The following is a 27,868-nucleotide window of genomic DNA, read 5'->3' on the forward strand; positions in this document are numbered from 1 at the left end:
AACAAACAAACAAAAAAAAAAAAACTGTCAGACACTGAACTTTACATCATAGGAAACAAAACTGACCAGGTGACACCAGGTGAGGTCAAATAGGTGAATTTAATTTCACAAACTGACATGTAGGAGTCTCATGAATATTCACAAACACCTGCTGGATTCATGTAAAATATGACAGTGAGTTATTTCTATGACACTAAACATTAATGTTTGATCTGGTCTATATTTCCACTGACTACAAAGATTCCTGATCACAAACTGTGTATTTGTCTTCAGTCATCAGGTGAATAATAATCAGGTGGTAATAATCAGTTCATTCACCTGTGGTAGAGGAAGGAGGCAGATCCTTGACTTCAGTGAAACCAGAGTAGAAACACACTGTTACTGAAGTAAAACTGTTGTACATGAGATCATCAGATTATTATTATCTCTGATGTAAACAGTGTTTTACTGCTGTAGTTTTATATCAGGATATTTCTACTCGAAATGAATCTGATTATTTTTTCATTCATTAATTTGATTTGAAAAATTTCTGAAAATGAGAAATGTCATCACAAAGTGAAACCTTCACTACTACATAATTAAAATAATGATAATGATGATTATGATAATTCAAATCATTGAAAGGAAAAGCATCAAATCCTCTGTTTATTTCCTATCAGTCGATTCACTGTTTCAGTTCCATTGTAATTACTCTTTAACACTTAAAAAAAATTGTAAATCTAGTGAAGTTATGCAGCTGTCAGGTGAAAGTACAGAGAGGAATGAAGAGAAAATGGACAAAGATATTCAGGTTTAAACAAAAAGATCCTTCAACCTGATCACAGCTGATTCTGGACAGAAGATGTGACATGTGGCTCTTTTTTGATTTTGATTTGTCTGTAAAGAGTATTTCATGTTTGTTTAATGTAAAATATTTTATTTCTTAGGCTTAAACTTGACTGAAGTGTCATTAAAAATTAATTTCAGTGACAATTTTTGAATATGAATTTTATTACTTTCTTTTTCTTCAACCTTATTTTTACCTAATTGTTATTATTATTATTATTATTATTGTATTATCATCATCATCATTATTATTATTTTGTGTTTTAAAATGTCACCATCACACTCACCCACTATTGCATGATGGGTTGTTATTGTTGCTGCTCTTGTTATTATTATTTAGTTATTATAATATTTGTATATGTTGTTTATGGTACTTTTAAGTCAGATGTAAAAGTTTGTGTTTGTTTGGTTGTTATAAGTTTGTATGTTTGTGACCATTAAGTTTTATTGTTACATTGAAAAGTTAAAGTTAAAGTTCTATAAGAAATGTCCCATCTGATTTATTTCACAGAAATGGAGAAAATTAACTTTCTTTTTTTAATTTTATTTTTGGGCTTTTGTGCCTTTATAATCAGACAGGACAGTGGAGACTGACAGGAAAGGGGGTAGAGAAAGGGGAATGACATGCAGGAAAGAGTTAGGCCGGTCAGGAGTCGAACTAGCTACTGCCTGTTAAGAGCTTGCTAGCTGTTCTCGACCACTCAGCTATTGGGTTACCCTGAGAAAATCAACTTTTACTGTGAAGTGACATCTGAACTGTTCATTAAGACTCAGAGTTTTTATTTTTAGCCCAAAGGAACTAAAATCTGTAAATATATATATTTTCATTGTGTTTTACTTGATGGGACCATTAAAGAGAAAATCGTGTCCTGGGTTTATTGAGTAATCTGTAGGTTGAGACATTCTAACTTCCTGTCTGAGGAATGACCTCCAGTTACACCCAGATGTCAGATGTACAGTCTCCTCCTGGATATCTCAGCTCATGGGCCAGAACTGGGCCGTCAGGTTCTTTACCGAAATCCACCAGGAAGTTTTCATTCAGGGACAGACCTCCGCTGACAGAGTTCACATCGATCTGCATCATCACTGAGCCCTCTCTGAGCAGGAAGAGGAGAGAGGATCAGGCTTGTATGGGTTCACTTGGCTAACATACACTATATGATCAAAAGTATGTGGACATGCAGAGCACTAGTTTATTTATATTGGTAGCAGCAGGAGTCATATATAGTAGGGTATTACAGTAGTACTACAGTAGTATTACAGTAGTACTGCAGTAGTGTCAGTACTTCACATACTTGACCATGTCAGGATAGAACTGTTTGTCCCAGCTGCTGAACAGAGACGTCGTCAGATAAAGTCTCCGACCGTCCAAACTCAACTGTAACATCTGAGGACCTCCATAGACACGCCTCCCCTGACAGACAGACAGGTGAGAGAGAGACAGGTGAGAGAGTGATGATCAATCAGAAAGATCAATGAATAAATGATAAATAAATCCCAGCAGAGAACAGAAGACAGGATGTTGGACAGACAAGACAGGTCCATGCTCTCCCGTCTCTCTGCCTCCTGTCTATGTTACCTGGATGGAGCGTGGGCGGGGCTGTGGCTGGTTCTCAGGGTCCTCCAGGACTCTGACTGGTCCATCACTGACAATACTTCCTCCCAGAAACACCTGGAACAGACAGACAGGTGAGCTGTCTCACTCTGAGGTTTTTGCCTTTGCATCCTTCATCACTGGACAGGTTTTATAATATCAGACCTGGCCAACCAATCGGGGCTTCCTCCTGTCTGTGATGTCATACTGTCTGACGTCCCCGTGCAGCCAATTACTGAAGTACAGGAAACGGTCATCCAATGAGATCAGGATGTCTGTGATCAGTCCTGGGTCAGACAGGTAACAGGTCAGAAGGTCAGACAGGTAAGAGATCAGACAGACAGGTATCAGGTCAGAAGGTCAGACAAGTAACAGGTCAGACAGACAGACTCACCAGGCATCTCTGGCAGCATCCATCCCTCCACCTTCTTACTAGGAACACTTATCACCTTCTCTGCAGCCCAGTCACCTTTCTGATCAAAAAACAAAACCAGACAGAGTCGAGACTTGTCTTGGCTGTGGCCCCCCTTTGCTGGAGTAAACCCACACAGGTTCTGGACATGGTTGTTCATGTATCATTGACACTGCTGTGTTTGAACAGGTTTCCCCTCTGATTGTCAATGGGGGTGAATCAGGGTTAAAACTCCTGTGGTCTGAACTCGGCTTAAAGCCTCACAGGGATCAGAACCTTGAACCCTGATGTACTGACTGGAGTCTTAGGCTACATCCACACTAATACGTTTTCATTTTAAAACAGCGTTTTAAAGCTAAAACAATCTCTGTCCATACCAACACACCTGAAAACGCGCACATCCATGACCATTCACATACACTGGGCATGTGCGAGCTGGTGTAAACAGGAAGCAGATTGTCTCCTCTCATTGGGTTAGTTCCAGTAAATCCTCTGAAGGAGGAACAGCAAAGACAGTTGTAGAGTTCAAATACAGACCTGAACTGAAGGGTCAGTAACACTTTAATTCATTATCCATATTGTTTCACCACTGGTAGTCCAGGCTGATAAGAGCCAATGAGGAGCCACCATGGGTGGGTTTCTGTCCGTCCAGACTACAACACAACCCTGGAGTTTTAGACTAAAACGGGTTCAGCAGTGTTTCTGAAAGTCTCTTTGGAGCAGCGTGGGCATCAGGTGAAAACATAGTAAAAGTGGTGCATCTTAAGATAAAAACATTGTAGTATGGATGAAGCCATACTGGGATAAGAACTCTGGGCCACTGACTAAAGCCTTAGTGTGCTCTAGAACCCTAAGGTTCTGATTGAAATCTTATTAGGATCTAGAACCTTGTGGTACTAACTGGTGTTTTGTAGAATCTGAAGACAGTTGATCGCAGAGCACATCCCACGTAGCCTTCAGTGGCGTTGGGGTCATGGAGGAACCGTACCTCCAGAGGAATAGCTCCCTCTTCACCCAGGTCAAGCGTCTGCAGCCTCCTGTGGGTGGTCCAGTCCCAAACATGGAGGCAACTACCGTAGTGACCTGGGGTACCAGCAATGATGACAAAGTTGAGCTGAGTGGAAAGTGTCATAATTGATAATTGATTGACTTTGTCATAATTGATTGACTTTGCTCTACTTTGCTCTACTTTGTGTCCCTCACCAGAGACTAACCTTATATCATTCTGCGCTAACTGAATTTTTCTAGAACAGAAACTTTGGTATGAACTGAAATCCATTATACCAACTGAGTCTCATTTGAATGTGAACATAGATCCCTGAAGAATAGATTTGAGTTTTACTGGCATCAGAATGTAGAACCCCATGTTACTGACTGGAGCCTCAATGGGAACTTTAAGTCCCGGGTCCTATCTGGAGTCTTATTTGGATATAGAATGCTGTAGCCTTGTCTGGAAGACTTTAAACCCTGTGTGGGACTTTCTGGGATCAGGGTCTAGAGCCCTGATTTACTAATGAAGACTTAGTGGAATAGGACCAATGAACTTTGCAGTACTGACTCAAGACTTACTCAATCAGAGGCTAGAACCTTCTCCTACTGACCAGAGTGTTACTGGGAGCAGAACCAATAACCCTGTATTACTAGAGACTTCCAAGGAACTAGAATCTCAAGTACTGATTGGAGTCTTAATGAAACCTAAAATCCTCTGGTGATGAGTGTGGTATTAATGGAAGAGAAACCACCATCCTTGCAGAACTGCCTGGAGTATTATTGGGATCAGAACCTATGATCTAGAGTGTCAAGGATGATGGTGCCTAGATGACATGTGACATCAGACAATAGTTGTGATAAGCTAAAGGAAACCCCCGGTTTCCTCCTGACTCACCTTCCATTATGTGGGCAGGGTTAAAACCATCAGCCAGAGCTTTAGGTGCACCCCACTCAGTACTGATCATCACGTTGTGTCGAGGTTGGTACCAGAAGTCATACCCAAAGGACACTGCTTCGCCTGGGTGCTCCCAGTTACCGACCACCTCGAACGTCTCACCATCCAGCAGAATGAAACCACCTGAGAGAACGACAGCAGGTGTAACACTGAAACTGTCCACTAGAGGCCACTATGACAACAATCAATGGAGAAGGTTTGTCATTCAGAGTGTGCAGAGCTGGTTGAGTTCCTTTGACATTCCTTTACTTTGTGGTGTTTATGACAAAACTTCACATGAAGAGGTGCGTGGGGAGTTGTGATCCAGTTTGCTGGAGGTCTCACCCTTGCCATTTCCAGATGGGTCTCCCAAGCAGCTGATCATGATCTGACCATTTCCCAGACAGTGAGAAGTGTGAGGATTTGCCAAGTCACACTTCCAGTACAGATCCACAGGTTCGACCATCTGAAGACAACGAGAACACAACTCAGTCACTGTCATTTTTAATTTACACCTTATCAATGAAAACAAAAGATACAAACTGCTTCACAATAAAAGCATCAATCCATCTTTTGCTGCTTACCTTGAGTGTCATCTCTAAGGTATTGGAATTGAAATGTAAAACTCACCCAGTGGTACTTACTGGATTTAAATGGGATCAAAACCATGAATCGTGTAATACTGATTAGAGACTTAGAACCTGTATAACCCTGATGTAGTTACTGGTGGCTTACCAGGATACCAACCCAGAACCCTTCGGTACTGACTTTAAGCTCAGTGGGATGAGAGCCAAGAATCCTGCTGTAGTGTCACAAAAACAGGAAACCAGAACCATGTTACTGACTGGACTTTTCCTTTGATAGGAACCTAGAACCTTGCAGTACTGCCTGAAGACTGGGTCTGGGGTGAGTTGGCAGCAGGATAAGCAAGGTAACCAGATCTTTTTGTCCTCGGCCTGCTGCTCCAGATCCCACTGGATGATCTTGTGGTATTCTCAGACCTGATAGGATACACAGTCCCTCCACTGTGTCCTGGTGTCTCCTCCACAGGGAGGTGTCCAGGAGGATACTGATCACCTCAGCTCCTTTCAACATGAAGGAGCAGTGGTTCTCTGAGGTCCTCTTCAAAGACTAAGTCCAGACCTCTTGCAAAAGAAGCTCATATCAACTGCTTTGGTAAACCATCTCATTTTTAGTCATTACTAACCAGGACCACAACCGAAGACTGGAACAGAGATCCACTTCTGAATCTAGAGCTTCAACTCCTTCTGAACCACTACAGGCTGATACAGAGTCCATGTTAACTCTGACTCTGCAACAATCCACCAGCAGCATGCCAGGATCTCAGACTGGGAGGTGCTGACTCTCACACAGCTGTAAACTGTCCCAGTCCTCATGGAGGCCCGGTTTGATGAAACCAGCAGAACTACATCATCTGTGAAAGTCCCAGAATCCTTAATGTTGTTTTTAAATCTCCAGTTTCATGTCTCCACTTCAGCAGTTCATGAAGGTCTCTGAGGAGGACTGGCTGTTTAATGATTACACTGTGACTCAGCATCATCATCATCATCATCATCATCATCATCAGACTGAGGCCAACAAAAATGTCATTCAAATATTTTAAGTTTTCTAAAGAGCAGCTGGGACAGAGTTTATCTTGTAGTCTGAACTCAAGATGAACCCTCCTCCCCCTCCAACTCCCACCCCACAACCCCCATACTTCCTTCCCCTCCTCCTCCTCCCCTCCCCCACCCCACCCCCTCTCCTCGATGTTTTCTCTGTCAGTTCAGCTGTCTCATTTTACCTCCCCTGCTCTCTGACTAAATGCCTGAGGGAATTATTCCTCTGAATCTAAAGAAAACAGCTGCAGTTTTCTGAATCACGGTCAGGGCCCAGTCAACCCATTATGGGGCCTCAGGGCAAAAATTAACTGTGGTCCTCACTGAACTCCCATTCCCCAAACTCGATCCCCCGACAAGGCAGGACTTGAAGATGAGGTAAGCTCCCTCCTTGGGTTTTTTAAAGTTATTATTTTTTGGGCTTTTATGCCTTTATTATAGTTCAGTGGAGACTGACAGGAAAGGGGGTAGAGAGGGGAATGACATGCAGGAAAGAGTCGGACCGATCGGGAGTCGAACCGGTGCCTGCCTGCTAAGAGCGTCTTTGGTAAATGGTATGCGCCCTAACCACTCGACTACCGGGCCTCCCCCTCCTTGGGTTTTTTAACTGCTGCTACCAAACAAATGTGCAATTAATCAAATTACCACAAAGTAATTGGTCCACAGTGAACCTGGAGCTCTCTGGGCGAGAGTTTCTGGGGTCTCAGGGCGAGTGATAATCCAGCTCTGGATAGAGGCAACAGTGAGTTTTCCCTCAGTCACTGTGGTTCAGGATGAACAAACAGCCTCCAGTTTTATTCTGACTACACCGGAGAAGGTCTGACTCCACTCTCTGATCCTGGTCCACTCTCTGATCTTGGTTAACTCTCTGATCCTGGGTCTGGCTGGGACCAGTTCAGTGAACATGGAGACAGGTTTTCTTCATCTAAACATCTCTGTAAACCCTTCAGAGGAGGCCGGTCGGTGTCAACATGGGTGTGGGTTCATTGTTCCTCTCAAACTTTATTAGAGGAGAACTGTAGCAGTTGAGGTTGATAATAGATTCTATTTGCATAGAGAATTTAGTTTTGTCTAGAAAACAACAACACAACAATAATTTTCTAAACACATTAAAATGTGACAATGACACTGGTTTCAGACCAGTAACAGCTGACCAGTGAAACCAGTGAAGAGTCTGCTGCTATGAACTGATAACAGCCTCACAACTGACTCAACAATCAGCACACAACCATCTCTAAAGAAACCTCAGAGGAGGACAGACAGACAGGAAATAGATGTTGTATATAAAGAAAAGAACAATACAGCCTGAGGTAATAAATCTGTCAATAATCAATAACACTGTCAATAAGTAATAAATAACAAAGAGTTTTGACCTTGTACAGGTCAAAACACAGAAGATAATAACAACTAGCTGTCTAGAGACTGCTCAGTCTCTGAGCTGCACACAGCTTAGCCAGCTCAGCATTTGTACCTTGTGAATCTGCGGCGCTCTGGGATTGGTCCCGACATCAACCACGTAGACTCTGGAGGAGATGAGCGCCGGCAAAATCAGACGGTTCCTCTTCTTGGAGGCGTCTCCGAAGCAGCTACTGCAGGCATTCCAGCCTGAGTGATGCAGCTCGTCACGGAGGTTTGGCATTGGCAACCTGTGGATCACCTGAGAGGGCAGAGGTCAAAGGTCATGACAGGTCAAACCTTTGACCTACTCGACCTCTCCACTACTGGACCACCAGACTATTGGACCACCGGCCTACTCCACCACCGGGCTACTGGACTACTGGTCCCCTGGACTACTGGACCACTGGACCACTGGACCATTGGACTACTGGACTACTGGACCACTGGACAACTGGACCACTGGCCTACTGGACTATTGGACCACTGGACTACTGGACTATTGGACTACTGGACTACTGGAGCCCTGGACTCCTAGACTACTGGACTACTGGACTATTGGACCACTGGACTACTAGACTACTGGACTACTGGACTATTGGACCACTGCACTACTAGACTACTGGACTACTGGACTACTAGACAACTGGACTACTAGACTACTGGACTACTGGACTATTGGACCACTAGACTACTGGACTATTGGACCACTGTACCACTAGACTGCTGGACAACTGGACTACTGGAGCACTGGACTCCTAGACTACTGGACTACTGGACCATTGGACTACTAGATTACTGGACTACTGGACTATTGGACTATTGGACCACTGGACAACTAGACTACTGGACTACTGGACCAATGAACCATTGGACTACTGGATTACTGGACCATTGGACTATTGCACTCAGCACGGGTCTGGTTAAGATACTCAGCAGGAGACTGGGTGGCCGGGTCTACCTGGCAGTAGGTGGGGGACTTTGGGTCGACATCAACAGTGGCCAGGTAGTCTGGTTTCAGGATGTCGGTGTTGCGGTAGATGCAGGGCAGGTAGACGATCTCCTCTCGAGGACCTTGACCACAAAGACAGTAAACTCAGAGCTGAAAGACCTAAACCATGAGGCTCCAGAGTCCACTACAGCCATCAAGTCTCACAGAACACTCACACATACGCATTGGGTTAACGTCTGAGAGAGGACATGCTTGATGCTTGGTGCTGAGAAGATCGTCATAGCAACAGCAACCAAAACAGTTTCCCGTTCAGGACATGACATCACTGTCAGAAGGTTGTCTGTCATGGATGCTGATTTAGTAGCAAAGGTAGCTAATGTGCTATGATAGCTGTCCACACTAAAGGAACGTACAACTCCCTCAGGCTCCAGTCTGCACACGCTCCCTGTACATCTGCATGATCATGATTTGATCGGCTGAGGCCTGCACTGAAGAATTTCACCTTTCTCAACTTGTACCACAGGTGTGAAGTGAAGCAACGGAACCACAGTGCAGTTCGGCAACGCACAACATCATCTCACATTCAATTCTCCAACATGTACGTGTGAGTGCTGCATCACAGTGTGAATGGCAGATGTTCTGTGAGCATCTGTTCACACTGAAGACATGGAACTGTTTTGTTTAGAAGCCAGAAGATTTCCACATGAACTGAAACACATTAACCCACTTCAATACATCAAATGGTCACAGTAACATTAAAGCTCCATCCAGTATAAGGTAGATGTCCATGTGTTTGTGATTATAAAGCAGGTCTAGGTTCTATATTAATACTGTGAAAGTATCAAAGCCTCAGTCCACAGAGAAATGCACACAGCCTGTATTCAGAAACTGAGCCCTAAAACCAGCCGTCAGGACTTCTGGAACTTTGTGATGTCACAACAAAGCAGTCACTGCCCTCAGCCATGCCCCAAGCCCCGCCCACCTGGACCCACCATCCAACCTTGCAGGATTTGGTTTCTCTGACTGTTTACCTGAAATCTGCTATATTTTTATTGGATCACTCAGAAAACAGTCAGCCAATCAGAGGAGAGGCTCAGATCCTCTCTTCTGATTGGCTGACTGACCTGTTGTTACTAGAGCTCCAGAGAGAAGCCTGAGAGAGGAGATGTAAAACTACACTGAGATGGTTTTTGGTTCTTAAAAACACAAATATATCTTCTGATGGAGATCAACACTTCAGATAAAACACCTTTAACACTGCATGCCCCCAGACAAACAGATGACGTGATGAGTGTCATCAAGGTGTCACTCTGCACCTCATCGTCAGCTGAGCAGCAGCTGGTTCTGGTTCAAGACATTGGTCCCACTTCCTGTCTGTTTTCAGCAGATTAGACCACGTGTGGTGCTGCGGTGAGAATCTGGGTCAGCAGGATGCGAGTGTGTTCATGCTGATGAAAAATCATATTGAAACACACAGGAACACGCTAACATCAGTTGATTCCATTAAAGCATTGTCATAGAGTCTGAGGTGAAAACAGCTGCTGCAGGACTGAAGGTGCTTGACCTGAGTGTGACCCCAGAGGAAAGGTCACAGGGTCGTGCACAGTGGAGCAGGACGGAGATCAGGACAACAACTAATAAGATAAATACAGACAGCGGTCTCACCCTTCATGGCGTCCAGCGGGCTGCGGTATCCCGGTCCACATCCTGAGCAGCTGGCTGAGAAAACACAACAACAAGTCAGAGACATCGGGTCCGGACCCCCAGAGGGTTCAGTCCTGGAGAGTTACAGAGGTCTGAAAATCCCACAGTTCCACAGCTCACAGCTGATGTGTCCAGACAGACAGTCTGTGGTCTGAAGTGGTCTGAAGCAGATCAGCAGCTCTCCACCTCTGTCCTCACCTCACCTCTCAGACTGATCCTTCAGATCTCTGCAGGTGTTTTATTAGTGATTCAATTATCAGTTAAACCCAGGAGAGTAGAGCTCTGACTGACACGCACCTGATACAGGTGCAGCTGACAACAAACAACACAACAACCCCCCCTCCAACAGCTGCAGCCACAGTGACCCCCTGTCTCTCTGTGACCTATATGAACTTTAAATAAATAAATGTTTTCACATTAAAATGTTAATTCTACAGAAAAACAACCACTGAATAAACTGTAGGATTCTTTAAAGAATGTTCAGGTGTTGATCTATGTCTCTGATTGGTTACTCCTCCTCTGATCAGACACGTGATCGATCATGTGATCAGCTGTGACGATGAGGAAGTCACTGATCAATGTTTCTCATTTCTCCAACTCAGACAACGACATTGGTTCTTTAGTCTTGTCTGTAAAATCCTGATCAGACTGAGTCCAGGTCCCAGACTGAGCTGGATCTGACCTGAGTCTCGTCTACGGAAACAAACGAAGGACAAAAATAACAAAAGTCAAATAGTTGGAGTTTAGAGATTAAACCTCGGCAGCTCAGCACTCTACTGAGTGTTCATGTGATCTAAGGTCACCTCCGCCAGTGTTACATAACACACACACACACACACACACACACACACACACACTGCCTTCAGATTTAAAGGAACAGTCCTGTCCTTTAGTTTCAGCTGCAACAATTTGTCAGTTTATCTAAAAAAAATCAATCAGCAACTTAATCAGCTAGAATGAGAGAATAATGATGTTTGTGTCTCTACAGGGTCAGATTGTCTCAGTAAAGCAAACAAGACATTTGAAGTCTGAGTGACTGAGACAGACATTTTCACTCCATTTGAGTCACTAAGAAAATAATCAATCAATAATCAATAATCACATATTAAACATGTATATAAAAATAATCAGATAAATATTAAATTTTGTTGCTGAAATGTTTGAATCTTGAGTTGGTTTTGAGAGGTCAGGTTCAGTCCAGTCCACCTGAGCTGCATATACTGAGACGCCACAAAGTCACTTCCTGTCTGAGACTCCTGAGCTTTAACAGCAGAAAAATAAAGATGTTCAATAGTCCAAGGAAATTTTTATTCTCCTCATAATTAGTGAGAAATTACTTTTCAGACAGTTACAGACCTACAGCGGCTCCATCAGGACAAACACGTTCACTTCTCAACCCTATGTTCAGTTTTGATATTTCTGGGGTTCTGATTCAGACTCAGTTCGTGTGAATTACTCCTGACTGAACATTTGCTCTGACGTTTTCAGATGTGATGACCTCCCTGAGGCGAGGGGGCGGAGTCTGATCACTGCACTCCATCAGGTCCTCAACCACGCAGGCTGAAGTCAGTGTGATGAGTGGTCGTGAGAAAATCTGGATCCAATGATTCAAACTGAGATAAGTGCAGACACATCACCACAGGAAACATGAGACCATCTCCACTCTTCACTAATCAGCTGATGAATCTTGACAGTTTGATACCAGATTAAAATATTTTGACTCTGTTCCAGTTCCACGATGAAGCAACGTGTTATTAACGACTAAAGTTCTAATCCCTGTTCTGTCCCAACATGTCTGGATTAGTCGAGTCTCAGCTCAGGACCGACGACTGAAGCCAGATCTGTGTTGCACTTTTCAAACATCATAAAGTGGAGTCATTAGTGAAGATGATCCTGCTGAACAAAACCTGTCAGGATCAGAAACTGTTGTTTATTTTCTCTCATCATCCAAAACACCACAGAGAAATCCTATTGGCTGTTAGTGGAGGGAACCAGATGATGATGACTAACATACATCACCTGCAGGACTGAGGCAAAAAGGAAAATAATGATAATAAAAAAATACACACACACACATGGTGGTTGACGTGATGCACTTCCTGTCTCATTGACCTGATTCTAAACCTGCTCCTTCGTCACCTGGTGAATTTCTCCTGTTTTAACTTCCTCCTCCGTCACTTTGACAGCCAATCACACGTCACCTGGAATCCCACAAAACCTTGAGATGCAATAAGCCTGTGAATATTCTCATTTGTCCAGGTCATAGTATCTCAAAGGAGTTTTAAATCGAAAGCAACTGGACTTGGTTATTTGTGATGAGATGCAATGAGATGCAATTCACTTGTGTCACATAGACAGAGATGGTGTCGTAGTTTTTTGCTCAGTTTGATTTCCTGCCTGTTGGTCATGTGACATCATGACACTACTGTCACTGCAACATATGAGCTGAAGAATCTGAGCAGCCATGATGAGAGCTGAAGAAAAGAGCTGAGGAAAGGAGCTGAGGAAAGGAGCTTCAATGTTTCCTATCTCCGTTAGCCAATAGAGGTTTTAGATAAGGGCGACATGGACAGACGCCCACAGCAGCATCTTGTCTGTGTGTGTGGGGGGGTGGGAGGGGTTTCATTTGCACATGTTCAGTTTTCTATCAATCATTTGCTCATCACGTCGGGGTGGTGGGAGCTGGTTAGAACTGATACTGTCTCTGTACAGAACCAGTTCTAACCATGTGGTTGCTGGGCAGATTTCAGACGATGACAGGTGACAGTTTAAAACGTGTGTTTGTATGTAACAGTGTAATAATCAGGTTCTCTTCAGTGTGTTCATCTGTTTGTGAGATGAAGGATTTCTGCAGTGCAGCACATACATGAGATAAGATCGGCTTAAATATGTATACATGTGTATACGTATAAATGGGGGGGGGCTGATCACCAGACGAGCTAGAATCACCACTGTCTTTAGGAAAAGAAACACTGGACCTTTCTTTATGAGGGGGAAAGAAAAAGATGTCGTCCCACAATTCCTTGCTGCAGCAACATTTAAAGTGACAGACGACTGTAGTTTGAGCAGCTGTTTGATGTTTGAGACCCGATCCAGGACTGATGGAAACCTGGTCTGATGGTCTGAGCTTCGGATCAATAAATACAGATTTATTCTCTTTCATCATGAAGAACAAAACTATCATCATCTTCATCATCTTCATCATCACAATCTACACACAAATGTTGTTTCAAATTAATTTTCTCCTTAACCAAAAACCCGTTTCTTTCTTTTTTTCTTATTTCAACACTTTGTCCTGTTTGTTTTGTGTTTGAAAGGAGGATTTATCCTCCGTGTTAGAAATTAAGTTAGTTTTTAAAAAATCCTAATGTAGTTGGACTCCTTTCCTAAGTCTTTATGACCTCTCCTTCACTTCTCTCCTTTACCTCATGATGTTTTCCATCGAGGTCGAGGAGACGAGGTCAGAGCAGATAATTCTGACATTAAATCAACTCTGCTGAAATAATTTTGTTTCCCTTTATGTTTGTTTTCTCCTCAGAGCCACGACTCACTGCTGTGAATAAAGTGATCAACCAACCGTTCTTTACAGTGAGATCTGAAATCTGAAGTAACATCGCAGACTGAACCTTTACTTTTCCCTCCTGACAACAGGAAACAGAGCAAAGTTCACCAACAGAGCTGCAGCTCTGCTCCAACCAGACTCCATGAAAAACATGAGATTTTAGCAGCTGAGACAAACAGAAGCTGCAGGTTAATGAGTGAGTGAATGAGTTAATGAATGAGTGAGTGAGTGAGTGAGTGAGTGAATGACAGGTGTTGGAGAGATGATTAAAGAGATAAAATAAAGATGAGCTCACCCATGTCTGAGCTCCTAGTCTGATCAGCTCCTGCAGGTCCTGCTCTCAGGCAGTCTGGATTCTCTCAGACCAGATCCTGTGAAAAACCAGGAGGGTGGGGTTTAACAGTTTTCACATCAGCCAATCAGAGAGGAGACTCGGGGCTCACACACTGGTCACACAACCTGACTGTTAACCCTGTGAAGCCCAGAGAGATTCAGTCTGACAATGATCTTAAATTAATTCACAATTAATTAATTAAAAAAATAATAATTAAAAAAAAATTTATGCAAAATGTTAATGAGGTTCTGTTGTTTGTCTGATGTGGTGCTGATGAGAAACTGAAGAGCACACACACACAAAATGTGAGAACAGCTAATAAATGAATCTGAGAACTGTAGTAAAAAAGTAAAACTGATGAATGATTGTCATTGTGAAGCTGATACTGTTGTGTAACTGTTGTGTAGCTGTAGTTAAGTCACTGTGTGAAGTACAAAATAATATCTGTAAAAAGTTTCACGTCAAAGGAGCTGAAAGATTCATAGTGTAGATCAGGTTTAAACCAGTTCCACACCAGTTAGTGTAAACACACAACACAACCTGAGGATCAGTGTGTTCAGTGTGTGTTCACAGTGTGTGTGTATGTTCACAGTGTACGTGTTGTCAGAATAAACTTCACATTGTGTTGATTTGTTCATTTGATTCATATTTTCAGTTTGTGTCTCTTTGTCGAGAGAAAAGTTTATTACATTTTCATTCACTCAGAGATCAATTGATTAGAATTTGGTGGTCAAAATTCACACTGAAAAAAAACCTCATTCTTTGAATTAATGTTTTCCTTCGTTAAATCTTCCTCAGCTGATCAGATTCTTTGATCCTCTGGTGTCAAACTGTCTGGTTTCTGTGTTGATGCAGTTTGAATGTGACTGATGTAACTGACCTGAAGGAAGAAACCAGCTCAGTCTGCTCCACCTCTGAGACCGGGGGTCCCCTCTACAACCCCCCGCCCCCACCCCAACCCAAAAAACAACACAACCCAAACCTGCAGATGGTTTGTTTTATTTCTGAGGATCAGACATGTTGACATCATCTTCATCTGGACAGGAATAAAAACAGGTAGCTTCCTGTCTGACATTCATCATCATCAATTCAGGTCCAGGTTCTGGTCACATGAATGTCTGCAGTCTTCATGATGAACTCACTCATTTAAGCACCAACTAACTCCAGACTGACCAATCAGTTTCAAGAACTCATCTCCACTGCCACCATACTGACAGGTAACAGACCACCCACCTCCTGATCCACCAACAGGTAGTCTCACGGACTCTGGTCCCTGCAGGAGGTTCTGATGCAGTGAATCTGGACTCGGTCTGTCATTGCAGTGACGTGTTTTCTTCTTTCCCTCTGGTTTGTTTGATTTATGATCCTTCAGCCTGTCTCTGGCTCATCAGGGTGGTGGACTGTGGAGGTCCAGGACTTCAGCGTTCTGTCCCGGACTACGTTTGATATGTTGATGAACCTGAACCTAAAAAGTCTGAAAAGGCCAAATGTCACTGGATGTTTTTGGTCATGTGACAGATTTCAGATGCGTTAGGAACCATTACATAAAAACTGAGTTGTTTCATCTGATAAGCTGATTAGACGACCAGCTGCTTCACTCATTTAAAACCTTTTAAAAGGTTTTAACTCATGATCACAGTTAAGTTCAGAGACAGTTTATCTTCAGGTTCATCAGTGATCGTTGCTACAGTGATGTCTGAGTGTTAACGACAGGTCGTCGCTGGGACTGTTGTTGGAGGGTGTTAAACTACTGCTGTGGTGTCTGTCAGTGTTTCTGAGTTCATCAACTTGAGCAGTTCAACATCAACCTGTTCAGACTCGTGCTGACAGTGACAGGAATGTTTCAGGTGTGACTCAGGCGTTTGTTCACACATGACACTGACATGTTAAATTACCATTAGGTCAATGTTAACATCCTGTTTGTAACATCCTACCACAAGGTGTCAAAGTCTGTTTGAAGAACTTCAATATTTTTAATGGTCATATGTTCTTCATATATTCATATTCCTGGTGTCATTCACCTGATTTATCTGTTGCATCATTATCTGACTTTTAAAAACATAATATTCTGTACATTTCAATGTTTGTCTGCATTTGCTGCAACTTTCAGCGAGTGTAAACATGTACCTGTCAGACGGACAAATGGAGACACTGATTGGCTGCTCTGAAGGCAGAGCTTTAACTTCCTCCTGACTTGAAGACTGAGGCAGGAAAAAACAACACAACTACTACTTTAAAACTACTGTAACTGGTGTCACTGAACAGCTCCAGCTACACTGTTGTCTTCAGTTTGTTTCATCTGTACAAATCAATAACTGACACATGAGAACTCCTTCAGGCCGGGACTTCGATCCCAAAACGTCCAAACAACCCAAACTCGTTGACTCCACCGTCTCAGAGTCGGTCACCAGATCAGGATGATAATCTGACTTCACATCCTGTGGTGTCGGCCTCTGACTATAAACTCAACACGAAGTCCTGCTGGTCTCTGTCAATGTGACACACGATTAACGTCCCAAACAAGCAACAACCAACACAGCGTCAGTGCAGAAGGCCGCAGTTCCTCTGATTATCCACTAGATACTGCAGATTTTTAATTTCACAGTTTGACCTACGTCCATGATTGTGGTTCTTTATCATATCTACGTTATGAAGCCCACCTTCCATCTGGGTCCTGTTTACCTGGTCTGTATCTGGACAAAAGTCGACTGCACACCTGTATCGGAGAGTCTGCACAAAGAAAGGTGCATTTATGGGTGGGATTTCTTTGACAGGTGGCCCAGCCTTTCACCCTCAGTTGGGCTGGTTGCTGCTTGTTGTCCCCCCTGAACACCCCCAAGTCCACCCATCACCACTCTACATTTAGTTTTCAGGTTCCAGTAAATCTCAGATGAGATAAGTCAGATAAACCCACAAGTCTCTTCAGACACCTTCTCGGGGACAACTCAGGTGTTTGTAGTCTTTACAGACCTTTATCCACATTTTTGTTATCTCTTCAGCTTTTGTCCATCCTGCTGTCCTCCTTTACATTGGCCTCTATACCTTCTGTCCTGCTCTTTATCTTCCACTCATCCCCAACTTCCTCTCCTATCACAATCCTGGTTTCTCGTCTCTCCTTGTTGCCCTCCTTATTGTCCTCCTCTGTCTCCTTTCCTTCCTCCTCACTGTCCTCTTCTATTGTCATAACCTCATCTTTTTTGTCCCTCTCTGTGTCCTCTAGCCTACCTTCTACTGTTTCCATCCCTTTCTCTTCTGTCTCCTTCCTGTCTTCTTTCACCTCCTTCCCTGTCTCTTCTTTGTTCTTCTGTGTCTCCTCTGAGGTCTCCTGTCCTTGCCCTCTGTTTTGATCTTCCTTGGTGTCCTCTTCATCTTCCAGCTCCAGTAGATCAAGAAAAGTGGCTTCCAGAGCTTCAGCACCCAGCAAGGCCTCTGCCAAGGTCTTGAGGAGGTCCAACTGAATCTCATCTGGTTTCTGACTTGTCAACGCCCCTTCCTCCTTCTGCACATCCTCTTTCAGAAGAAGACCCGACAACCTAAACGACTTCTTCCAAAGCTGGGGGAGTTTGTTCAAGAGTGTCAGGGCCTCGACCACCCAGTCAACCAGCAGCTGGGCCACGTTTGCTTGGAGCCGATGGGGTGACATCTCCTCCAGCTCCTTCGGATTTCCAGCAGTGAACTGTGCCCAACGTGACAGCATGAAGCGCTGCAGAACTGGCTTCACACAAACCTCCAGAGGCTGAAGACAGAAGGAACAACCTGGAGGAATCACTGCTGGGAGGGTACCTGAGCCACTGATGGAAGTCAGGAACTGATCTCCCATGTGTTCCCGATGTCGGTCTGAGACCAGCATTGATTTATTGTACTGGGTTAAACCAGACATGTGCTGCAGCCAGACCTTGTTAGTCCAGAGATCCAAAGCTTCTTCCACTAAGAGACTCTCTGGGCCGGCTTCCAGCAGGATGAACTCTGGCAGAACTTTCCCAGCCAGCTGTCTGTTGGCCAGCACCAAAGACGGCAGCATGGTGCCATCTGCCAGTGCTGTCAGGTACACAGTGACCAGAGGTAAAGACCCAGTGAGTTCCAGGGCCTCTGAGCGGCGAGACCTGTCCTGGACTAACCTCAAATCCACAAAGAGACAGAGCTCGTCCATTGCAGCTACAGTGCTTTCTGACAGCTTGTGAACCTGGATGATCTTCTGGGTAAACTCCCTGAAGGACTTGACTTTGGCCTCTAGGGAAACTGGCAGCGTGCGACTCAGTGTGGCTGCCCTGCCAATGCTCCGTACGCCCAGCCGGTGCTGCAGCATGAAGCTCACTGCCCAATCATAGGAGATCCGGAAGGAGTCACTGAAACCACCCTTCTTCTTCAGCATGGAGGCTTTGTGGAAGAGGTTGCTCTCAGTGATTGGAAGCTGCTGCTCACGCATGGACAGCACCCAGGCCACCATGCGATCCTCGCCATGTTCCTGTTCAGTTTGCTTCAAACGCTTCTTGGCCTCCTTCAGCCACATCCGGATGAGTTGGGTCTCAGTTGAAAAGACCCTTGAGGCTTGGCGGAGTCCATCACACAGAGCAAACAGGGCTATCCTCAGCTGACGGGCAGTGAGAAAATCATCACGCTCTTTAGAGGCAGACAAGATGGGTGCCACTTGGGGGTGACTGTTTGTTGTCGATTGCGAGTGAAACACTGGATGTTTTACTTCTTTGACAAATTCCTCATTCATGTCTTTGGTTCCTTCATCCATGTCATCCAGATCATCGACTCTCTCGTCGTCAGAAAAGTCTTCTACAGGGGCCATTGCCTCATCCATGTTGTCCTCGACCTCATCCACTTCGACTGCCCCGCTGCAGCACAAAGAATCAGTCATTTGTCAATATTATTCAAATCAAAGCACAGATCAAAGCACAGCAACAACTTTTAACAAAACACAGTAGATGAAAAATTAATTTCACACATAAACACACACACACACACACATTAACATGATAAAACAACTCTTGGTTCATTCAAATCTGACATTAGACATTCTAACATTGTATTTAGTCAAATGATTACCTTATTCTATCCTTGAGAAATCCAACTTTTGCTGATCCTGTTAAAAACATCAAACATAAAGTTTAACAGTAATAAACTGAATTCTTAGTTAGAGAACTGAGGAGGATCTTTTCAAAGTAATTTTGAAATACTGACCTTTGTTTAGAGGTGACAGGCCATGAAATTCCCAGAAGCAGTTCGGCTGTTTACACAGGTTGGCTTTACAGATGATGCAGCCGTACACGCTTTCATGGCGGATGCTCTTCAAGTTGCAGTTCTTGCACCTCTTGGAGATCGAGCTAATCTTTGTGATTCTGTGTCTTTGTTTAACTGGTTCTTCAACCGCCTCCACCCTCATCCCACGGGAGCTGGCGATCTCCATGGTCTCAAAATATATCTGGGCACACTTAGCGAGCTGGTTGCCCAGACGCTTACGGAAGTTGACTTGAGTAAAAAGACCGTCTTGCACCCAAGCGGGTGGGTTCTCTTTGCGACTCTCCCGCAGCACTATAAAGGCATTAACGATGCTCAGGTTGACCAGAAACCAGAAGAGGCTGCGCCAGTGTCGGTCCTGGGGAATTCCTCCGAGTGGGTTACAGGCCAGCAGCTGCTTACAGATGTCGACCCCTCGCATGTTCTCTTGCAGGAGGCGAAATGCCATGGGACGGTCGATGGGGTCCAAGCCGCCCACTTTGGTCTGAGATCTCCTCCAAACAGTGTCTGGTTCACCTGGAGCTGCATTCGTCGACAGGCAGCCCATCTCCTTGGTGTCCCTCCAGCGGGTGGCCAGCAAGGGGCCAAACTGCCTCTGCAGGAAGTCCCCGGGTTTCTCCAGCCGGCCCTCTTCCCACAGCTCTCTGGGCAGGGTGGGGTTAGGTGGAGGGAAAGAACTGGAGGCGTAGATGCCCTGGTCCAGAAGCTTCTGCATGAGCGGGACAGAAGTAAGCGAGCTAGCCAGGTAGAGCTGGTGGTGTTTGTCCTCCAGACCCTTTATCAGCTCCGGAACCACAGTGAAGCCCGGCTCCTGGCCCACCTTCTCCCCTACCTGGATGAAGAGGCGGTGGCAGTAGCCTGACTTGGAGTCACAGAGCAGCCACACCTGAGGCTGAGTCTTGGGGTTCCCTTTAGTGTGGCAGCTCTCCTCCTCCAGGCTGGGCAGCAGTGCCCTGTCAATGGTCAGACAGCAGTTTGGCTGGTAAGCGTTCCACATAGCTCCACCCACGATGTCCAGCATCGGCCTAAAGATATGCAGCGAGTCACTGGGGTTGTTGGTACCACGATACTCATCTGTGGCAAAACTACCCATGCGTATGTTGGCAGCAATCTGCTTGAAACGCTTGAAGCTCATAGCTCGGTAGAAGGTGTAGCTGTTATCATAGTGACTCCAGGACCAGTAATGTGATGGGTCAGGCAGGTTCTGGATCCCCATCAGAATGACCAGTCCAATGAAACCCTTGATCTCATGAGAAGTGACAGGGACCCAGTCTGATTGGCAGGCTCCCAGGAACTTGCAAGTCTTGGCGTGGGCATTGGTCTCGCTGGTGATCAGCTCCATCAACTCTGCAGGGAAGAGCAGGTTGAAGAAGTCAATGGCGTCTGTGTTCTTGGACAGGTAGTGACGAGGGCCGCTGCTCTGCATGAATGGGACAATGGTGAACTTGGTGCTGTCGCTCTCTACTGGCTGTTTCCAACAATCTGCTGATCTCCAGGACGGATCAGGCAAGTCCTTGTTCTGACCTGGTTCCTTCTCCTCTGAGGAATCCTGCTTGTCATTCTGACAGAACTGGATGTCAGGTTCAATGTAGGCTGAAAAGAAGCAGGAAAATAACGATTGTTAACATCTGAAAACAGTCATTTAATATAATAATTTCTAGAAACATCCATATCAAAACAAGATCAACCATTGTTCCTCATAAATCATATAAAAACAGCTGTAGAAACTCAAACCTACTGCACCATAATCCATTTCTGGATTCAAGTTTCAAACACCACAACCGATCTACTTCAGGGTCCACAGGATGTAGGAGCGAGGCCAGTGTCTTCATCCTGGTTATTAAAGCAGGATCAGCAACTCTATTTAAACCACGGAGTTTCTAAGTCGTACTAAAGACATCTGTGTCCAATCAGAAAGTACCTGATAAAGTAAAGACTGCAGCGTCACATTTCAGCAAAAGACTGTGAAACATTTGAGTTGAAAAAAGGTTTAGTTCACATGTTCCCTGCTAATGGTGAACATCCTGTCTGTCTTATTTTTGCAGCAGGTAAATCAGTCAGTTGGTTATCAGCCACTACACCTGGCAGCTAGTCGCTGTAATATTAACATTAAACAACTGACCTCTATGAAAGAACTAGGTTGTGAGGCACAACCTGCTTCAATTTACTGAAAGTGTATGTTTAGACCTGGTCAACGCTGTAGGAGCAGAGCTGGGATTTCTGAGGGAAAACTTCTGAAGGGTCACTTCAGTTGGCGTCACTCTCTCTTCAGAATGAACAAACACTGATGTTACAACTCCTCTGAAGAGCTGCTGCAGCCGGCCCCTGGTCCAGACCACAAATAACCAGGAGACTTGAGGTGAGAAGGGTTTTCATGAATGGATGATTGCTTGGAGCACATAAATGAACTGTGTAGAGGTGAAATAAGCTGGAGGAGAGATGAGGAAGTTTCTATGGATGTTTGACGTGTTCATTTTGTCTCATTTTACCTCTAACTCTGGATCTCCATGTGGATCTAATGTAAATGTATAAGTGATAGTGTAATATAAATGATAATGTAAATGTGATAGAATAGATTTTGGATGCAGTTCTGCGTTTAGAAGCAAAGGTCAGATCGGCCTCAGATCATGTTGGAAAACATCTCAATGTATAAACACATTGTTCCAGATACAACATTGTCCCTCTGCTGTTTACACGTCCTCTGTTTCCTTGGTTCTGTCGAGGAGGCAGAATCAGGTCAGTGTTATTTACTTTGGAGCCGGACGCTGTCTGAGCTGTGGAGCAACAGGAGGGAAACAGCTCTGAGGAAGCCTCCGGTCCTCCCTGAGGAGTTTGAGTTAAGAGGAGGAGAGGACGCAGGAGTATTTCATCAACAGCAGCTGAGGTTTGATTAACACAACCAGCAGAAAGAGAAGCTGAAGCTGAGGAGACGTCACTGGTGTTTCTGCAGAGATTTTTCATGTTTATCCATTTGTTGTTCTTCACTTAATTACAATCATGTTCAACAGTTCGATTCTGGGCAATCGTCTGAAATCCAGGTTTAAACAAAGTATAAAATAAAAAAATACTTAAAATGTTAAAACATAAAATCAAATACTGTGGCTCAGTCTTTCATTTCAATGGTTCTTGGAATAAAAATATTTACAGGTTTAACATTAAAGTTCATTACTTTGAGTTCATGTTGTTTATTTAAAGTGTGAAAGGTTTTGTTATCTGTTGAAGTGAACTCTATTGTTGAGCTTGAAGGCTGTTATCATAAGGTCCACTGACTTTTTCTTCCAGAGCTTTCAGCTAATTATTAACTATATGAACTAAAATGATTGATTTTTTAAATAGTTGATTCATTTTGTAGATTAATTAATAAACTGATTGCTGCAGCTCTAGTTATGATTTCTCTGCCTTTTGTCACAAGATGCAGATGAACGTCAGACTGCGACTAACAACAACTAATTTCATTACTGATCAATCTGCTGATCTTTTTTTAAATTGTTGATTGTTTTGTCTGTAAAATGAGTCTGAAGTGATTTAACTACAAACAGCTTCAAAATAAACCAGAAACATTGAGTTAATTATTGATGAGTCTCTGCAGCTCAAGGTGAAAACTGAGGTGATAAAGTTTAATATTAGCTCAAGTTCTCATAACGTCAAAGAGGAAGTGAATCACATTACTGTGCAGTCTGAAAACACTGGTCTCGTCTTCAAGTTCTGGTCTTTAAGTTCTTGTCTGGTTTTGTGACTGAAGAGGCCAAAATAAACTTCAGACTCTGACTGAAATATTTACTTTGGAGACTAAATCCAGATGTGATCATGTGACCAGTTCTGTGTGTTTCCTGTCTGAATGGACCGAGTCTGAGTCTGATCTACTGTCGGTCTGAAAACCCTGTTCCAGAGGGATCCTGCACCCACCAAGGAAAAGAAAAGTAATAACCTCATCATCATGACTCAGTGTTACTGACAACAACCACGTCAGACCTGAATCTGCTCGCTTGTCTAGACTGATGGACTTTGTTCTTCACTTGTCCTGACCCTGAAGCACTGGACAGACCTGAAGGATCCCAGTCTGAACACACCTGTTGGGGCTCTGTCTCCAGACTGAGTTGTCATTTTCCAGCATTCACAATTTTTAAACAGTAAACACACTCCATAGGTGTATTGGCTCTTGAAGGGGATGGGAGACGGCTCTCCGATTGGTTTATTACATGTTACGCCCAAAACACGCCCACGATCAATTAAAAGATTAAGTTCAACCCTTCTGAACCACGAACCTGCCCCAGGGGCCTTAGACTGTGTGTGTGTGTGTGTGTGTGTGTGTGTGTGTGTGTGTGTGTGTGTGTGTGTGTGCGTGCTGTCTTACTCCTGGTGTGACAGGTGGCGCTGTGGTGCTCAGGGTTGGTCAGCAGGTGAGCAGCCATCTGATCAGCAGTCTGAGGCCTGAAGTCACAGTGAGAGCACTGCAGCAGGAACACACTGACGGAGACAGAGACATCGTTATCACAGAGCTGCAGAGCTCCACCTGCAGGTCAGACTTAGTCACTGCAGCACAGAGGAGCCTTGAACCTGTCACACTGTGATGGAGATAAAGTTGAGAGTTAAAGCAGGACTGATGCAGGTGAAGAGGAGTCTCTGCTGTAAGAAACTGACCTTTAATTGTTTAATTTTATTTTGCTCTGATCTGCTTCATCTCCGACTCTGAGCTTCAGTAAACAACATGTAAATCTGAGAAGAAGAGTGAACTCTGTTCCTTTTGTGAACATTCACATGGATCAGTCCTCTAACTCTGAATGAGCCTGTGGGTCACTGCTGGTCACCTGGTCTCAGGTGTTTCTGTAGTTTACTGTCCACTACTGACAGGGACAGTGCATCTCTATAGAATTTAAACCTGATCAGATCAATAAGGGATCAATGAGTCTCACCATGGAGGAGGCAGTCTGTGCAGAGGAAGAACTTTGTCTTTGGAACGTGGCACGTGGTGACTGAAATTAACAACAAGAACAAGACAATCAATCAATCAAACAATCACAGAAATGAATCAGCAGACTCCTCTGGAAGTTCAACAGTGGAGTGAAAAAAATAAAGTTTAAATTCAAAATGTGTAAAGTTTAACTCTGCTGCTCTAAAAACAACCAGAGATGTTTAATTAAACCTTTGATCTGAAAATACCACAATTTAATCTTCATCAGCTTTTATCTTTTTATTCTTTTATCTTTTCAGGTGTTTCTACAGTTTTACTGTTTTTAAGCTGCATTTTCATATGTATCTTTTTTATTTAATTTTCACATTTAGTTTAGTTCAGTTTGTCAGTACTCCTGCAGTACTCAGTGAGTATTACTGCAGTATTCTTACTGTATCATGTGAGCAGCGTAGGCCCTGGAGCAGCAGCTGCTGTATGGACACAGCAGACAGTGGACGTGAGTCGGGTAGTGAGCGGAGAAGTCAGAGGCGTCGGTTCCACACTCCAAACACACCAACCGGTCTCCGTCATATGATGACATCCTGCGGGAGACAAGCAGGGACATCTGTGAACACACCTGTCCTCTGTCCCTCAGTAGGGACACGTTTTCCTTTACACTGACATGTGACACCTTCCCACCTGTACCAGCAGTGTCTCCTCTGAGCTGATTGGACGTCTCAGACAGGTTCAGGTCTCTCTGTCCTATCGAGTCTCAGACCCAGAGACACTGGTTCTTTAACTCTTTAAGACCAGATGAGACAAACACACATAGTACATGAACACGTCGTTTTTGAGACGCTACCAATTTTTCAGTGGTTTTAGCTGCAAAAGTTTTTAAAGTTGCGGTTTGTGTCTGATCCTGAGTGAGGAGAGAGACTCAGGAGGAGGAAGAGGAGGAGGAGGAGAAGGAGGAGTCAGTATCACCCCTATCCAGAGGTGAAGATTCACCTGATGCATCACTGTCACTACAACCTTTATTTCTCAGCCTCAGACATTATTGTAAATCATCTTTACCTTCGTCTTCATCAGCATTAAAAACATCAGTAAACATTTTTGATAAAGTTGAACTGAGAATGTTGACAAATGTTTTTGTTTTTCAGTTGAAGCCAATTATTTCCAAAACAAGTCAAAGGTTTAAGGTCTCAGATGTTTTTATTAAATAAAGGTTTTAGAGAAGGCTCTTCAGGAACACTCAGGGTTCCCTACAGCTGACCAATCACTGAGTGAGGAGGGTAACACCTGGCTCAATGTCTCACCTGTTGACGTGGACTCGGCGGCTGACCGGTCTCTTGGTGGGAGGCCGGGGGGATTTGGAGAGCATAGGGTTTCTCTGGATCGGGGACTTCTGCTGCTCTGTCTTGATGATGATTGGTTGGACGAGGGACGAGGGGGTCTGGAGGAGCCTCCCACCTGCTGATGTCATCGGAGACCTGAGCTTCCCATAGGTCCTTATGGTTACCTGGAGACACAGGGATCAGTACTAAGACCTGAGAGCTGATGTAGCAGAAAAATAAAACACAGCAACAGAGTGAGGGTCAGCACTGTTGGCAGCTGACCTTTGACCCCGGCGGCAGTCCTTCCAGCTGGGTAGGTCGACGGAAGCTGCGGTGGTTTTCCAGTTTGTGTTGCATCTTGTCCTTGAGGAAGACAAACTGAAGACGACACCTGTTGCAGTGGAAGGCCTGGCTGATCTGAGACAGAGGACAGGATGCAGCGTCACACATGATGACATCATGTTCTGGTTCTGAGCAGACAGGAAGTTCAGTCCAGGATGTGACTTCAGGCGAGTGCTCTCTCTGCACAACACGGTGGCTGCACCTGCTGGTGTGGGTGTGGTTACCTGGTGTCTCAGCAGGTGCTGCTGGTAGCTGGTGGGGTTTCTGGTCACCTTCAGACAGAAAACACACAGCAGGAAGCGGGAGTCTCTGTGGAAGCTGGCAAAGTGCTGCAGGACGTCTGAGTAGAAGGAGGAGCGATACGAACACACCTGCAAGTCAAACCTGAATTAATGCTGAGGACAAACAGTGAGGGAGGACACAGGTCAAAGGTCAGAGGTCAGACTCACCTGGCAGATGTAGGGCATCTCTCCTGGTTTGTGGTTGGACTTCATGTGGTTCAAGAAGGCTGGCTCATTCTCAAACGCCCACTCACATATACGACACATACCTGAGACAGAGACACAGGTAAGTTTCTGTCAGGTCCAGTCCTACCAGCAGGTCTTGAGTCAAATCCAGCAGGTATCAAGTCAAGACAGGTAGACCCAAGACCAGACCACCAAGACTGAAGTCAAGTCATGTCAGGTCCAGATCAGGACAGGTAAGTCCACAGTTGTTTTTTGTTCTTCAGGTGTGTAAGCAGGTGTGGTTCTTACTGGAGGAGAGGGCGGGACCATGCACCTGCTCCTGGTGGGTCTGCAGCTGAGCTGGAGACGAGAACTGTCGATAACAGAACCTGCAGCACTTCCTCTCATCTACTCCTCCTCCTCCAATCAGCTCCGAGTGCTGGAGCATATGCTGCATCAACCTGCACACACAAACACAGGTTAACACACACACCACTGCACCTGTACCAAGACTGCCCAGGTGTGTTCAGGTGCTCAGGGGTCCCACCTCAGGTTGTTCTCAGCCAGGTGTGAGCAGATCTGGCAGGTGAAGGTGCAGGTTTTGATTCCCAGTGGGTGTGGCTTCCTCAGACTCAGGTCGCCTTCAAACGTCCCATAATAGAACTCCTCCACACTCATCACCACCCTCGGGGGGTCGGGGGGCGGCACTGAGGCCATGCTGGGGGTCATGACAACAGAGGGGGTGGGACCAGGAGCTGCAAGACCAGGTGAAACAGAAACAGTTAATGTGAGCTGAGCCCCTGAAACATCACCTGACTCACTGTTGCTCCTCCCACATGTTCAGTGTTATCATTACATCAGTGACATCACTAGATCAGTGACATCAGATGTTACATCTCTAATGTTTTCTGTGTTTACAGTGATATAAAAATATAAATTAGCTGTACAGGTGAGACCCTGAGGAACCAGTACTGATCCAGTATTAGAGTGGAACCAGTTCTGACAGTTGCCCTACTTGTACTGCTGCTGAATGTGGTAACTCTGGTGACTCCATTGGCCGAGCCGGAGGGAAGGGCGGGAGAACCTGCCAGCTTCAGGGAGTTGGCTCCACCCACCTGGGTCATCTGGAGGTTAACTGGAAAAAAAAGAGATCAATCAATCAATACATCAGTCTATGAATGGGATCAATTCTGATCAGATCCTCCTCCCAGTGTGTCCAGTGCACTGACCGGGTCCTGGTGTGCTGGTTCGGATGGTCAGCGTGGCGGGTAGCTGCATGGCGGTGAA

At 44.7% G+C, this 27,868-nt stretch overlaps 2 protein-coding genes across 5 annotated transcripts in view; both read right to left on the reverse strand.

Annotated features, from left to right (window-relative positions):
- Nucleotides 1–80: 80 nt before the first annotated feature.
- Nucleotides 81–14,379, reverse strand: selenbp1 (selenium binding protein 1). The gene is made up of 12 exons (XM_071468706.1): nucleotides 14,283–14,379; nucleotides 10,387–10,440; nucleotides 8,731–8,843; nucleotides 7,846–8,031; nucleotides 5,101–5,221; nucleotides 4,717–4,899; nucleotides 3,733–3,914; nucleotides 2,814–2,892; nucleotides 2,585–2,706; nucleotides 2,405–2,497; nucleotides 2,121–2,239; nucleotides 81–1,922 (listed from the first exon to the last, which is right to left on the reverse strand). Exons 1-12 carry the CDS (start codon nucleotides 14,284–14,286, stop codon nucleotides 1,760–1,762), a joined length of 1,419 nt encoding a protein of 472 aa, XP_071324807.1. The 5' UTR covers nucleotides 14,287–14,379; the 3' UTR covers nucleotides 81–1,759.
- A 925-nt stretch (nucleotides 14,380–15,304) lies between these two features.
- Nucleotides 15,305–27,868, reverse strand: part of pogzb (pogo transposable element derived with ZNF domain b) — a 16,295-nt gene continuing 3,731 nt past the window's right edge. For all 4 annotated transcript variants that reach the window (XM_071468697.1, XM_071468695.1, XM_071468693.1 and 1 more), the window contains exons 6-19: nucleotides 27,811–27,868; nucleotides 27,597–27,716; nucleotides 27,129–27,336; nucleotides 26,891–27,042; nucleotides 26,585–26,685; nucleotides 26,360–26,506; nucleotides 26,076–26,210; nucleotides 25,776–25,978; nucleotides 24,912–25,061; nucleotides 24,482–24,541; nucleotides 23,923–24,035; nucleotides 19,512–21,161; nucleotides 19,377–19,413; nucleotides 15,305–19,165 (exon numbers count right to left, since the gene is read on the reverse strand). The exon at nucleotides 27,811–27,868 is cut by the window's right edge and continues 125 nt beyond it. In XM_071468697.1, coding sequence (XP_071324798.1) covers nucleotides 17,317–19,165; nucleotides 19,377–19,413; nucleotides 19,512–21,161; nucleotides 23,923–24,035; nucleotides 24,482–24,541; nucleotides 24,912–25,061; nucleotides 25,776–25,978; nucleotides 26,076–26,210; nucleotides 26,360–26,506; nucleotides 26,585–26,685; nucleotides 26,891–27,042; nucleotides 27,129–27,336; nucleotides 27,597–27,716; nucleotides 27,811–27,868 — 4,983 coding nt within the window. In that variant the 3' untranslated portion in view covers nucleotides 15,305–17,316. The remainder of the gene's footprint in view (nucleotides 19,166–19,376; nucleotides 19,414–19,511; nucleotides 21,162–23,922; nucleotides 24,036–24,481; nucleotides 24,542–24,911; nucleotides 25,062–25,775; nucleotides 25,979–26,075; nucleotides 26,211–26,359; nucleotides 26,507–26,584; nucleotides 26,686–26,890; nucleotides 27,043–27,128; nucleotides 27,337–27,596; nucleotides 27,717–27,810) is intronic.

The sequence above is a fragment of the Trachinotus anak genome, unplaced genomic scaffold (assembly GCF_046630095.1).
Source record: "Trachinotus anak isolate AG129_WGS33_773 ecotype Australia unplaced genomic scaffold, CSIRO_AGI_Tana_v1 ptg000032l, whole genome shotgun sequence".
NCBI lineage: Eukaryota > Metazoa > Chordata > Actinopteri > Carangiformes > Carangidae > Trachinotus > Trachinotus anak.

What these genes read in the sequence shown, in the direction of transcription:
- selenbp1 (XM_071468706.1), bottom strand. An exon ending in AGTCCCCCACCTACTGCCAG is followed by an intron (nt 8,032 to 8,730) that starts GTAGACCCGGCC and finishes CTGCCCTCTCAG; the next exon opens with GTGATCCACAGGTTGCCAAT. An exon ending in TTCTATCCTGACATGGTCAA is followed by an intron (nt 1,923 to 2,120) that starts GTATGTGAAGTA and finishes CTTCCTGCTCAG; the next exon opens with AGAGGGCTCAGTGATGATGC.